The following is a 14,503-nucleotide window of genomic DNA, read 5'->3' on the forward strand; positions in this document are numbered from 1 at the left end:
TTCCCAGGTGAGGGTGAATTCCTAAATCTGCAATGGGTGAGTGTCTTCCTGCCAGCAAAGGCAAGAAGAGTTAAAAATTGCTAACAAGCCTGGAGTGATATGGCCCCTGGCCTATGGTCGACTACGGTCAACATTCTGTCTGCAGCATTCTGTTCCACCTGTAGCTTCCAGACAGTCTTCAAGTGCAGTTCCACACAGAGTGCATTACAGTATTCTATTCTAATGTTACCAAGGCATGTACCACAGTGGCAAGATCCTTTCTACCCAGGAAGGGCTGCAGCTGGCTCACCAGCCAAAGCTGCAGGAAGGCACTCCCGGCCACTGCTGCCAACTGTTTATCCAGCAGGAGGCCTGGGTCAGGAGCATGCCCATGCTAATACATCAAACAATAATAGAAAATACTCCCCTCACATAGGGTTGCCAACCTCCAGGTGGGCCCTGGAGTGCTCCCAGAATTCTAACTGATCTCTAGGCTATAGAGATCAGTTCCCCTGGAGAAAATGGCTCTGTGGCATTCTACCCTGCTGAGGTCTCTCTCCAGGTTCCACCCCAAAATCTCCAGGTGTTTCCCAACTTGGAGCTGGCAATCCTAAATTATAGTACTAATTTAGATTCTAAGATCAAGTTAATTCATACTATGGTATTCCCCATCACTATACCATGTATGGGTGTGAAAGTTGGACAGTGAAGAAAGCTGACAGGAAGAAAGTTGATTCATTTCAAATGTGGTATTGGAGGAAAGTTTTGCAAATACTGTGGAACAACAAAACGACAAATAAGTGGGTTCTACATCAAATCAATTTTTCCTAGAAGCTACAATTGGTCACGTTATGAGATGACAAGAATCAATGGGAAAAACAATACTGCTAGGAAAAGTTGGAAGACAACAGAAAAAGAAGACCCAACATGAGAAGGATTGAGTCAATAAAGGAAGCCCTGGCACTCAATTTACAAGACCTTTGCAAGGCTTTTAACAATAGGACGCTTTGGAGGCCATTCAGTCATGGGGTCGCCATAAATCGGAAGCGACCTGACGGCATTTAACACACACATAGGCCACTTATGCATGGGAGGTTTTGCCTTGGATTTACCACTCTCTAGATGCACATTTTCCCCATCCGAATTCTCCAAACTCTGCAGGGGGCTTGAGTTTTGAGAATTTGGATGGGGATAATGCACATCTAGAGAGCGGCAAATCCAAGGCAAAGCCTCCCATGCGTAAATGGCCATTCACACAATTTAGGCGGCTTCGATGCATTTTACCAAGACCACGGTCACACAGCCCGGATAACCTACAAGAACCAATGAACTCTGACCGTGAAAGCCTTCGACAATATTTCACTCTAGAGTATTTCCCCGTCCAATTCCGCTTGAGGTGGTGCGGATTTGTAGTTCCTCCCACTCAGGGACCTTGAGCCTTGCAGCTCCGCGGCATCTGCGGACACGGAGCCACGCCCGTCTCGTCCCGTTGTCATAGTAACAGGGTCGCGCCGAGTCCTTTTTCACGGCGCTTTACGTGACGTACATATTCGGCGCCGCAGCGTTTCGTCTCCGTAGCGACCGGCGGCGGCCGCGCTCTTCTGTGCGAGGCGCGACGCGACGCGACCCTCACGCCGCCCCGAGGAAATGATGGGGCGCCGGGGCCGGACGGGCCCCCTGCAGAACGCGCTGCGTCGGGGCCGGGAGCTGCGGGAACAGGTGCCTCCTCGGGCTAAGCTGCCCTGGCGACCGCGGGGAGAGAGAAGAGCGGGAGGCAGATGCCTAGTGCAGGCGCACTCAAGGCCGGCTGTGCGCGCGGGAGGCTCAAAGAGGCCTCCCTTGCTCTGGCCTGGCTGCGCTGGGGCCCATTCACTGGGCGCTACACCATTTGTGCTGGCACGGCCGCAGTACACGGGGCTTAGCCCTACACAGAGAGGCTTCTGCCCAAACTGTTTTAGCACCTTTGTGGCACCTTAAAGACTAACAACGCACGTCTAAAACGTGTTCTTTTCCTGTTATTATACGTTATCACAGTAGCACCATAGGGTGTGCATTCAGATCTGAGTGCATCGCGCTCAATCATGTTGGTTTTTCATGTGGCGCTCCCGTAAATTGTGGCTCTGAACGTTGGACTTTCCATGGTATTCTGCATCCTCTGTGGCAATGTTTTCTCACGCACGTATGCTGGGTGTACTCTTCAGTATAACTCACCGCATTAGTTGAGGCTATTACTTATATTATGATGTTGGTACCTGATGCCCCCAGCACTCCAGCTGTGGGAAATGCATTAAAAGATGTTGATTCCTATGATGGGGGTAATGCAAGTGCGAGTTCTTTCTGAGCAAACATTTGAAAATATATGAGGGTGTACAACTATTTTCCTTTGACAAAGTGAATCTTTATGTTTAATTGTAATATATTTTAGGTGAGCGCGTTGCTTCAAGAGAGCAAGGAAGCAGGAACTATGGATCTTGATAAAAAGAAAAACCTTGGTCAAAGGTAATGTGCATTTTTAAAATTCCTTTGGGCAGCTGTAGTGTCAAAAACATTTACTAGTGTCCCCCCCCCCCCATGGATTCAAGAGACAGGTCTAAAAGTGTTTTACAGTGCAATCAGGTCTGCTCAGAATCCTATTCAGGTCTATCTTAAGGGGCTTACTCTCAGGAAGGAGTTAAGATTGCCTCCAAGAGAAACATTTTATTGAAATGTACTGAACGTTTTATACTTCTTTGAGAATAAATCTTATTTGGCACCTAGATGAAGCTTAGCTCTCTTGTTTAGTCCTCTGGCCCACCTATACCTCCTGAATGTCTGCATCCACAAACACTCTTGAATAACACTCACCGTACAACTTTCAAACACATACCTCAAATCTTAAATATTTATTTAGAAGTAAACCTCATGATGTTAATAAAGCTTATTACCAAATCACTGTGCTTATAATTGCAGCTTAACAATGCACTTCCGACTCATGACCACCCTATAAAACAGTCCTCCAAAACGTCCTATCGTTAATAGCCTCGCTCAGGTCTTGCAAACCAATGGCCGTGGCTTCCTTTATAGAGTCAATCCATCTCATGTTGGGTCTTACTCTTTTCCTGCTGCCATCAACTTTTCCTAGCATGATTGTCTTTTCCAGTGACTGTTGTCTTCTCATAATCTGACTAAAGTACGATAGCCTCAGTTTAGTTATTTTTTTCTTCTAGGGGCAGTTCTTCCTTACATTGTTTAAATGTAAGAAAAATCTAAAATCACTGAAAACTGTTCACACATTAATTTTAGCACAACCAAATAATTGTGCATGATATGCCAGGATGTGGTTGTCCACTTATCTATTTCAACAGAGGTTAACTCTTCCAAGATATCACTGGGGTTCCTTACTTTCACTGTCACTTTCAGTAGTATCACTTGCATTAGGTTGCTAGTTTCATATCAGTTTGGTGATTACAATACCCCTTCCACAATGTGAGAGGAGACATATAAATAAGTTTAGTTTTTAAAAATGTTTGACCTACATAGTCAATTAGGAGAATTAATAACTTTTAAATTTTTTTGGATAATTATTATATGTATTTGTTGATTTATTCCCCCCCAACTGGTTTACAAATCAATAAAACATACATGTACCCAATTCCTAGCGACAATCACCTGAAAAACATTAATGATATCTTTGAAACTGCCAGGCTTGACTAATAACTTACTGGCAATGGCACCCATTCATTGTTATTAATAATATAATTTGAAAAAAGTTAACATTTAGAAATGGAAAAAATTATTCTCCAAATTGCTAATATTTTATCCAGGGGGCTTTGTAGAGTTTTGTTGAAATTCTCCAGAATAGTGAACAAATTAGACATTTTCCTGCTGTAATATTTTTGGTCCGGAAACACAGCAAAGCACTATAGTGGTTTCCTGCTTCAGCTCTTCCTCTCCGGGCACCAGCAGGGGGCACAACTCAACAAACAACAGCCATAATGCTGTACAGTCTTTCCCTAGTTAGGGAAGCACGTTGCAGTGCTATGGTGGGCAGTGCCATACTGTAGCAATGCCAATCTGCCCAGTTGAGTAGCAGATAGCTGGAGGGGCTGTAGTTCAGTGGTAGAACTACATTCTTGGCATGTAGAAGGTCCCAGGTTCAGTCCTTGGCATCTTGCTAACAGGGTTGCTGAGAATGACCTTTTTTGCCTGAGAACATGCTACTAGTCAGAGCAGGCAACTTTGAGCTAGAAGGATCAGTAGTCTGTTTCCCTATATATTCTAATGAGTTCAAATTGCATGGTTGATCTATTAAAGCACAATTGCATGTGCAAAATTGGGGGCTTTATTCATGTTGTGTCTAGCATGTAAAAATGCGGCCTTTGCTATTTGTATGTATTGTAGATGTTTGGAGCTGAAGAAGTCTGTTGATGAGAATGCTTTTACTCTTCAAAACCTGAAAAAGGTAAGCATTTTAGGTGCTTTCCACAAAATTAATTGGGACGGAAGTTTAGAGTAATCATGTAAGCTTCAGGGGAACATTATACAGCATATACCCTGGTCTGGCCCTAGTATGTAGCCTTTTGGAGTTGTTTTCATAAATGTAAAGCAGATAATATATGGAATATGAGGTTGCATGAATATGACTTTGGAAGTGGCATATCCATATGTGTCCCATAGGCAAAGGGCAGGTTTCTTTTTTTTTGACATAGGGGAGCATGTGAATGATTGGATGTAATTAGTATACTCTCCAGGAATGTGATCTGTATCACATGCAGTTAAAATCATAATGTGCCAGTAATGTGCCATATTGTTATCTTACAGTCAGATGAGCCTGCACCTGTGGGAAATTATTATCAGAGAAAAGAAGAAGAAGAAAAGCAACTGTTGAAGCTTTCTCAGCAACTAGAAAAACTTGCTTCAATCCTTAGCCGAGAAAATGTGATGAAAGGCTCCATTGTGTAAGCAGCATAAAATGGATATTGAATTAACAGTTAGTCTGAAGTATCACAGTCTAGTCTAGTTTAAGAGTGGGTGTTTTTTGGGATCCATATTTAGTTTCCTGTAATGGTTGTAGATAGTACAAGTGGGAACTCTATAAAACACATGGGAGGGGAGAATCCCATCCTTCCCCTTTGCTTGTCCACTGGCCAAGTCACTAGCCAGGCAGCCAGCTGTTAATGCTGCCACTGCAGGTAGTAGTTGTGAAATTCCGGCATTGGGCAGGGGGTTGGACTAGATTACCCTGGTGGTCCTTCCAACTCTATGATTCTATGATTTTATTCTATGATTTCCCTGCCCTCCCCTTGCTGCCTACTCACCTGGCTTACCCACCCATTTGCTTGCTTCCAGCAGTGGTGGTGGGGAAGCATTTTGAACTTTCTTCCATGCCCACATTGGCGTCCCTCTGCAGCTTACACAGCAGTGGGAGGGCAGCAGTGGCAACTCCTGTTCCTCCCCTACCTCTCCCACTACCTGTTTACCTGACTGCCTTCATGGCTGGAGCAGGTAGGGAGGAAGTAGCAGCTCCTGCTCCTCTCTAACTGCCTGCAGTTCTGGCACTTCATTGGGGGCCCCTATGTTTCTCCTCCCAGCCTACCAACCTCCAGAGGAGAGTTGTAGCTGGGCTGCACCAGGGCTTATAGGCTTGCCTGGCACCTCTACTCCATGCTGCTAGTAAGTTTTCATTGTCTGCGGTTGCACAGATGTGTTCCTCTGTTTTTTTGAAAAACCTCTCTATTTTTTAAACTTTTCTGATTTTCTGCACACCTGGAGGCTTCTCTGAGTTTATAAAAAAATCCCCTCCCTTCTCTCTACATGGCCCCAATCTGCGGATTTAAGTGTCCACAGACAGCGCCATGTTGACTATTAGATATGTTGATTTTAACTGTGTCCGTGTTATCTATATATCTAATGGCCATCCAGGATTATTATTTTAAGTGGGGGAGAAGAAAATACAAAAAAAAAAAAAACCTAAAACCTTTGATGACTAAGTTTTTGTGAGAAGACCTTGTGAGCTCTCTAGCAGCATTATGGGTTTCCAGGGCTACCCAGGATGCCAAAGCTGAGGCCTGTCCTTTGCATAGAGTGAGCTGGAGAAGCTGCAGAAGGGCTTAATGCCATCTCCTAGGCATTAGTCAATTCACCTTGTGCTCAGTTCTTGGGAGAGGTCAAGAAACTTCTGAAGATTACTTGCAAGGGTATATGTGAGCTCAAGGACTCAGTGGGTCTAGCAGTGGAAAAGGGTAAAGAGATGGCGCAAGTAGGAAGAGAGTGGTGAGAGTGGGGCTGGTGACAAGGAGAATGGGATTTCCCCTCCTGCAAGGTATAGATGGGAACTGGAGCCAGAGGGGGTGGGGGAAGTGGTGGCAGGTGAGGATCCATGTGGGTTCCATCTGAAAGAGATATAGCTCTACATTGTGTAGTGTTGATAGTTCTCTGTCTTAAGCTTAGGAAATAAGACTTCTAAGAAAATCTGCATGGATTCAAAATATAGAATCAGGGCTCCATTCCAAAACCTGGCTCTTGTAACCCTAGGATAAGAAACTGAAGGCTTTGTACATTCGTTTTCTCGGAGAATGCTTAAAACAAGCACCTGCCATTGTTTATTCTGTCTCTTTTTTGGCTAGAGATGAAAAAAGGAAAGCCAGCCCAAAGATAAAACAGGAAAAGGAGATTGAAGAAGCTGATGATGAAGAATGTGATGAAGAAAGTACAGAAGATGAGGAAGAGGAGGAAGAAGAAGAGGAAGAAGAAGAAGAAGATTATGATGATGGTGAAAGCAAATTAGGAGATGATTCAACTATGAAACATTTTACCACTCTTGGTGATTTTACTGCTCAGCAAGAAGGGGATCTGACATTTAAAGCAAGTAAAACAGAACATAAAGTCCATGGGCACAGCATGTCAAGTGCTGCGGGGTTTTTAAAAATCTTCCATTTGTTATAGTGGTTGTGGTATAGATGTCACATAAGCGACTCACCCCTACTCCTGTTCTTATGCCTCTCCTTTATGCGTTACAAGTTAGTTCGATGATCTTCCTTCAGCGTTGCTAGAGCAGCACGGTGCTGTTGCACAGGCGTGACACACTGGCTTGGCTCAGTGCTGTTCTGCAGGTTGTTTCTACTGGTTCAGGCATAGCTGTTGTTGCTCCCAGTCCTGCAAAATTATTTGCAGGCAAACGACTTTGTAGAATTGGGTTGCCATGATTATTATTGTCTGAGAGAGTCTTTATACTGGAGGGATCTATGCAGAAGTCAAAAGTGGCCGTAGTGCACTTCCCCTATGGAGTCATTCTCAATGGGGGCTGGCCTGCCTGTTGGTAAGAATGGGGATAAGGTTTTAGTCCTCTACAGCTTTTCTTCAACTTCAGTTCTTTACTTTTCCCATATAACAAATAGCTGCCATTCCTTTCTATGAGAAAATGTGCACTTTGGGATACTATTGAGGTAGGTGCTGTATATGTCCCTGATGACCTTAGATTCTTGGCAAGAGGGGGAGAGAGCAAGCTTTATTCCATCTTCAAGTCTTGCTGATTGCAGCCAAGCTATTTTGTCCATTACTATTAATGAATTTCTGTGAGAATCAAGATCAAAACTTAATCTGTGTAGCCCTGCCCTGAGTTCTGTTTCTTGGTTGCATTTAAGTGTCACTCTAGAGTGAAGAACAGAGATGGTGTACAGTAGATAGTGGCACTTGACATTGCACTTTTCCTTACAGGAAACATTTCTGTTAAGTTGAATTGAGTGTGGCCTGGTTTCTTTTGGGAATCTCAGAGGCAATGACTCTGATATGTGGTATTGTTCAGAGTAGCCACCAAGCAAATTGTTGTGCTTTAGATTTGCCTGTTCAACTGTGGCAACTTCTACAGTCATATGTTATATCAAACACACACAAAAAGATAAAAACAGTGGTTACTTTTTTTGCTGGAAAACAAAGTGCATAGCTTTTGCCACAACACATTTAGCATGTACAGCAGCTGCATTCTCTTTAAACAGTTGAATATTAAAATATTTTCATTTCATTTTCTTTTCTTTTCTCCCCTTCCCATACTGCAGAAAGGCGAATTGCTTATTATAATAGACAAAAAGCCTGATGGCTGGTGGCTGGCTAAAAACTCAAAAGGGGAGAGCGGGCTTGTGCCTAAAACCTATCTGATGGTGAGCATGCTTCTGCCTTCTTTTCTGTTGACTTAGACTTGTCTGCCTTTATTGTTAGTATCTCTCCACCTTCACATGATGCTTGGTTTGCAGCACTCTGTGGTCTGCTATGAAAAACTACACAGTGATATGGGAATGCCAGCTTGCCAGTATCTGAGTTCCTCTTGCTGACCTCACAGGATAAGTCCAGAAGAAGGGCAGCTTCCAACATATCTAGAACTTGCTCACTTCCAAGCATTCTCCAGAATGTGTTCAGACTGCCCACCTACTGTATGATGGGGCTGCACTCCAGTGTTTAGTCAGGGTATTCCACCAGAGCCTTAATTTCTCCCAAGAATTACCCACAAGATAGTGGGGTGGAATGTGGGGAGGAGACTTCTTGAAACCATAAATAAATATCAGTGGTATACCAAGAAGCAGAAATGCTCTGCTATTCATTGAAATGTAGCATTGCCTCCTTTTAGAGTATATCAGAGAGAATACCTTAATCCCCAGTGCATTTAATTGCTCCAGGGCAGGCTAGGATGAGGCAGCATGACTCTGTAGCCCATGATTAGCTTATCATTACTTTTCTCTCAGTCTGTGCAGTTGTGCAAACCTCTTGGCCACTAGAGTGCCCTAGTTAGTCAGATCTTCTTTCCCAGTTATACAAAATAAAGATCCTAATGTGGTTCACCATTGCAATGTGTTAACTCTGCAGATTTACGACCAAGAAGGAGTGGGCCAAGAACCAAGTGATGAGGAAACAGAAGAAGACATAGAGGTGGCAGATGAAACAGCTGGGGGAGCTGAAATTTTGAAAAGGTGAAGAGAAAATGGCTTGGAATACACACATATTGGGGATGTAGAATGGTATGGTATAGCCCAATCTCATCAAATCTCAGAAGCGAAAGCAAGGTTGGTACCAAGGAAGATTCTGGAGAGGAAGGCAATGGCAAGCCACCTCTGCTTCTTACTTGTCTTAAAAACCCCTTGCTGGGGCTACCATAAGTCTGTTGTGACCTGACGGCAGTAGTATACGTACAGAAATATTATTAGCTTATTCTTTGTGATGGGGGCTTCTTCAGTGCCGAATCAGTCTTGCATTGGCTGTCCATTCCCAGTTTAGCATTTACTAGTTTCAGCTTCTCTCCATCTTTTCCATTATTGTTTTTTATTTACCATTTACTTTATTTACCATATGCAGAAGTTGGGTAAAGCCAGTGACAGAATCAAATTGGTTTTGGTACACAAAAAGTCCCATGCTGCAGAGTGGTAAGCTGCCATACTGCAGTCAAAGCTCTGCTTACAACCTGAGTTCAATCCCAATGGAAGTTGGTTTCAAGTAGCCAGCTCAAGGTTGACTCAGCCTTCCATCCTTACAAGGTTGGTAAAATGAGTACCCAGCTTGCTGGGGGTAAAGTGTAGATGACTGGGGAAGGCAATGGCAACCACCCCATAAACATACTCTGCTTAGTAAATGTCATGATGTGACGTCACCTCTGTCAGAGTTACAAGTTGATCATAATCTGACAGAGACAGCTGACAGATAGCTGTCAGATCTGGGACATCTAAGCTGATGCAAGAGGCAGCAACAGCCTTGCAGGTCCCAGAGTGCACCAGAGCAAACCAGATTGAAGCAGTAAGCTGATGCAATACTGTGGCCAGGTCTACAGGTGGCCTAATTGGTTTCAGGTGCTGGTGTATATTCAGGTGTATATAGGTCTGTGTGATTATAACTCTGTGTTGGGAAGTTTGGTGGAGAGACGTGTACGTGCTGGTTTGTCTTTTGTATCTGCACTGTAAATTAAACAACACTGTTTTCTATAAAGCGAGGAGTTCTGGTGGTGTGTCCTGGATAACTGCTAATCCACTTACTCCCACGTCAACCTCGTGGGTCAGTATTGAACTGGTGCTTTCACAGAGGACTACCTTTACAGATAGTTTGGATTGATATTCCTGAACAACAGTTTATATGAGTCATGAATAAGAAATTCAGAGAGAAATTGAAAATGTTTTTAAATTTAGTTTTGCTTTCAATTTTCTTGGATAGAAACATAGACCTGGAAGGGACCTCATGGGTCATCTAGTCCAATCCCTTGCACAACACAGGAAATTCACAACTCCCTCCCCCCCCGGTGACCCCTGCTCTGTGCCCAGAGGTATAGATATCTGAACTTTTTTCTGGTAGTGCACAAAATATAAATACATGAATAATTTCTATACCACACAAATCAGAGCAATGATTAGTTATGGTACCAAAGGCTGGATATTAAATAAGAAAACAAAGCAGTTGTTTCTGAGTTGAGAGTTTTCTTGTAAAATAGAAAAGCAATAGGTTTGGAGAAACAGAGGAATCAAAACATTACCTCACTACATACAGTAGTGCTAGAGTCTGGCGTTTGATCCAGGGAGCTTTTGTATTTAATCTTGCTCAATTCCCATTCTGGTCATAGCCCATTTCCCAGTGGCTTTTGTCCATGCAGGTCCCATGATCCCCAGGAATAGCCTTTTGGTGGTCAAAGAAGACCTCCTCCTCCTTTTTCACCAGTGGAAAACCCAAAGAGTCTATCTCAGTTCTCTTAGGACATGTAACAGAATACAGGAAATAAGGTGGTGTGTGCAATGACCAAAGCATAACCAGTACTGACGAATACTTTGGGAGTGGATAACTGAGAAGATAATGATGTGGAGAAGAGTTCTGAAGTTAGCCGCTATCTGGATCAAGTACTGAAGTTAGCAAATATCTGGATCAATTGATGAACTCAGTACAACAGGAAATGTATATCCCAATCTGCACATTTACTTGGAAGTAAGTCTCTCTGAATTAACAGATTTATTTCTGGTATTCATAGGATTATAACATTAGCCCCCAACATAATTATTTAAAGGTTTCAGTCTCATTTTCCACTTGGCTTGGACAGAACGCAGAACAGTTGGTGTTTTCCACTGAGACATTCACCCAACATACTGTTTCAGCAATCCATCAACAAACACACGGTGTCAGAATTTACATGCTGGTACACCTGCAGTACATTAATTTGTTTTCTTTTGTGACATTTTTTACACCAGAACAGACTCGCACTGGAGTGCTGTGAAAAAGGCTATTACAGAGGTAAGTTTATGCTTCGTAATTTACATGCTGCCATTAATAATTTTTGATAAGACTCTTCTTTTTTGCTTTGATTTTTCCATAAACCAAAAATGTGTTTCACACATTTGACCCAGCATTTCTCAAGCATTTGGGCTTTAGAATATTTGGCATTCAGCAATCTTTTCACCTTTAAACTGGCCAATTAGTGTGGAGTCATAAGAGAACATATACGGTAGAGGCAGTAACAGCTGAAATGCTTCTTTTCTGAACAGAATAATACCTTAGATGCGCTGACCACCATGGGAGCAGTCCCAGCTGGATTTCGACCCTCAACGCTCGCACAACTCTTGGAAGAAGGTAGGAGTGTGGTAAGGCTGTTTCATGGAAGCCAGAGTATTCCCGCGTATGAGGCCAATTCCCCTTAGGAATTGTAGGGGGTGTGGCTGGACCTGGGATTGGAGAATATAATCACTGGTAATAATTCTGTAGGTGTTTATTTTGTCATGTTTCTTCAGGTTCTGGAAACCTGTGTTGATATTAACCTTTTAATATATTTAAAAATACCTTTTCCTTTGAAATGAAGTTGTAGTTGTAAGTGGCACTGCTACAGTGGGATGTTTTTGTACAGTATCCAGGACCTCTTCATGAGAAGAGGCAGTGGCTCAGTGGTAAGAAAATGGGCTCTGCATGGCAGAGATCCTAGCTTCAGTCTCTGGCATCTCCATTTTAAAAGGTCTGGAACGTGGTGATGTGAAATACCTTTACCTGAGATCCTGGAGAGCTGCTGCCAGTGTTAAAAATAAAGTCTAATGGATGCCAGGAGACTGGGATGTGGTGATCAAACTCTACTTGCCTCTCTGCGAACTTACTTCAGCTTCTGCCTTTGCACATTTTCAGCTTCTGCTTTTGCAGGCCCCATGGCTTTGGCCTAAAAGACATTTAAAACTTAACACATATTTAGGGGAAGCCTGTTAGAACAATGGGGGAGCACAATATCTCACACCAGTCAGAATTACCCCAGTGAGAACTGACAATACTGACCTTGATAGACCAGTTGTCTTACTAAGTAGGAGGCAGCTTCATGTATGTCGTGTGTCCATTATATTTTTGGAGTATATGGCTACAGTGTAAATTGTGAATATTGCAAAAGCACATCTGCGAACATTTGCATCACACAAATTTACTAGGAAGCAGAGATTAGCTTTGACTCCCTCTCATGTGTATACCTTGTGACAAACCTAAGGTTGCTGCTCTGTAATTTGTGAAAAAGCCTGAAGGCTGTGGCTTTGAAATAAGTTCTGGAATGGATAAAACTGTCTTTGTGCTCAGGACATGGATATACATTTGTAACTGAGCTACTGCAGCAGTTCTGAGGTCCAATAACTCATTAAATAGTACACTTTATTATTCTAGGAGTTCAGTTTCGAGCCCGTTACTTCTTGCAACCTGAGCTCACACCTTCAAATCTTGCTTTCCGAGATCTAGTATGGAACCCCGAGAAAGGCACTGTAAGTATTTTCTCTTGGAGCCACAAAGACAAAGGAGATGCCCATGAATGAATAGGATGAGACTTTATTGTAGTTGTCCATTTATAGTCTGTGTTCATGGCCTTCAAGTGCTTTTTCAGGAAGGCCTAGGGCTTCCTAAATTGCAGTAATAGTAAAGCAGTTGGTGGCACGTGGCTCTTACAATTAGGAATATTGCCTAACCATAAAATACAACCTTATTAAGACAAGACAAAAACCTGTAACATTCCTAGAGACTGCTGAGTACCTAGGAACATTATGGAGTCATAATGTCCTTGGTTCTTGTAGGTTATTGGGGCTGTGTGACCGTGGTCTTGGAATTTTCTTTCCTGACGTTTTGCCAGCAGCTGTGGCAGGCATCTTCAGAGGAGTGTTACTCCTCTGAAGATGCCTGCCACAGCTGCTGGCAAAACGTCAGGAAAGAAAATACCAAGACCACTGTCACACAGTCCGGATAACCTACAAGAACCAATGAACTCTGACCGTGAAAGCCTTCGACAATATCATAATGTCCTGTTTTGATGCTTTGTCTTTTAGATCCAGGCCAGGCCAACTCGGATATCACTGATTTTGACACTGTGGAACTGTAAAGCGATTCCCTTTCCTGGACTGAGTATACAGGTCCTCAGTAGGCATGTTCGACTTTGTCTTTTTGATGGTAACAGAGTAAGTTTTACAAATCAATTAACTCAAGCAGTTAAAACTTGAATTATTTCCAATAACCTTGGCCAGATTTATGAAATAAGAGAGGTGTATCTAGTTAGCTGTCATTTTATATATTTGGGTGAATTTACAGTCACTGTGTGTGTGTCCAGAATCAGGTAGCTGGCTATGGCAGGAGAGGTGATCAATGGATGCAGTCCAAGGTCAAACAAAGATAATTCCAAGTCCAAAGTGTCAAAGCAAGAGAGGGCAAATCCAGTAAGCGTGGTCAGGGCCAGTCTGGAAGAGTCAGGTTGTCAGAGAGTCCAAAGTACAGCATGGCAACAAAGGCAGGCACAGAAGGAATAGTGACACATTGCTCCCACGTGAGCTTCTGTTTCCTGGCTGTTTAAATAGGGAATTATCTTGCTGGGACAGATAAGGCAGCTGTAGTTAATTCAGCATTCCAAGCCAGGTGTAATTCATCAGCCCTGCTGTTAGGGGTTGAGCTATGCTGAGCTAGCAATCTGGCACTTCTCCGTCTCTTCTGGAGTTCTTGCCGTAAATACCTTCCTTGTTCTAAAGGCTCTGGCAATCCTAAAGGTGAGGCTGGTGGTTGCTGGGTTTCAGTCACGGCTTGAGTTCCAGAGCTGGAGGGCTGAGGGCACGGTGCGACATTTTCTCCCTGCGACTGCTCCTCTGTTATAAATTCTGCCTGCGGCTGCTCCTCTATTATCAGCCTGGGGCTGGGATTAACTTCCTTCACCTACTCCTCATCTGAGGAATTGTCAGTAGGCTGACCCACGACAGTGTGATTCAGACAGTGTAACAAAAGAAATACACGGATTAGTAAATGGGTGATATTTAATGATGTAGAACGTTTGAAGAACACCAGTTGAGCATTGGACTTTCACTCCAGCATTATTTTGGTACATGTGCCATCTGACCCTTTCATGAAACAGTGTCTGCACCATGGTGGCTTGTATGGTGCTCCTTCTTGTGATGCTTCTTAAAATCAGAAGGAAGCTCGTGAACTTACTAGTTGCTCGAATTCTTTCTTTAGGAGCCAACTGATTCCTCAGATGACCTTTTTTCCCCAATGGAGGAAAATGCAATCAGAATGTACTGTATGTTTCACTCAAGCTTGT

At 43.2% G+C, this 14,503-nt stretch overlaps 1 protein-coding gene across 2 annotated transcripts in view; it reads left to right on the top strand.

Annotated features, from left to right (window-relative positions):
• The first annotated feature begins 1,605 nt into the window (after positions 1 to 1,605).
• NPHP1 (nephrocystin 1) overlaps positions 1,606 to 14,503 on the top strand; it is a 41,764-nt gene continuing 28,866 nt past the window's right edge. For both annotated transcript variants that reach the window (XM_056852695.1, XM_056852696.1), the window contains exons 1-11: positions 1,606 to 1,698; positions 2,405 to 2,478; positions 4,360 to 4,420; positions 4,780 to 4,916; positions 6,585 to 6,826; positions 8,017 to 8,114; positions 8,815 to 8,918; positions 11,166 to 11,208; positions 11,460 to 11,544; positions 12,601 to 12,695; positions 13,251 to 13,379. In XM_056852695.1, the coding sequence (XP_056708673.1) occupies positions 1,627 to 1,698; positions 2,405 to 2,478; positions 4,360 to 4,420; positions 4,780 to 4,916; positions 6,585 to 6,826; positions 8,017 to 8,114; positions 8,815 to 8,918; positions 11,166 to 11,208; positions 11,460 to 11,544; positions 12,601 to 12,695; positions 13,251 to 13,379 (1,140 nt within the window). In that variant the 5' untranslated portion in view covers positions 1,606 to 1,626. The remainder of the gene's footprint in view (positions 1,699 to 2,404; positions 2,479 to 4,359; positions 4,421 to 4,779; positions 4,917 to 6,584; positions 6,827 to 8,016; positions 8,115 to 8,814; positions 8,919 to 11,165; positions 11,209 to 11,459; positions 11,545 to 12,600; positions 12,696 to 13,250; positions 13,380 to 14,503) is intronic.

Source organism: Euleptes europaea, chromosome 7 (genome assembly GCF_029931775.1).
Source record: "Euleptes europaea isolate rEulEur1 chromosome 7, rEulEur1.hap1, whole genome shotgun sequence".
Classification (NCBI taxonomy): domain Eukaryota; kingdom Metazoa; phylum Chordata; class Lepidosauria; order Squamata; family Sphaerodactylidae; genus Euleptes; species Euleptes europaea.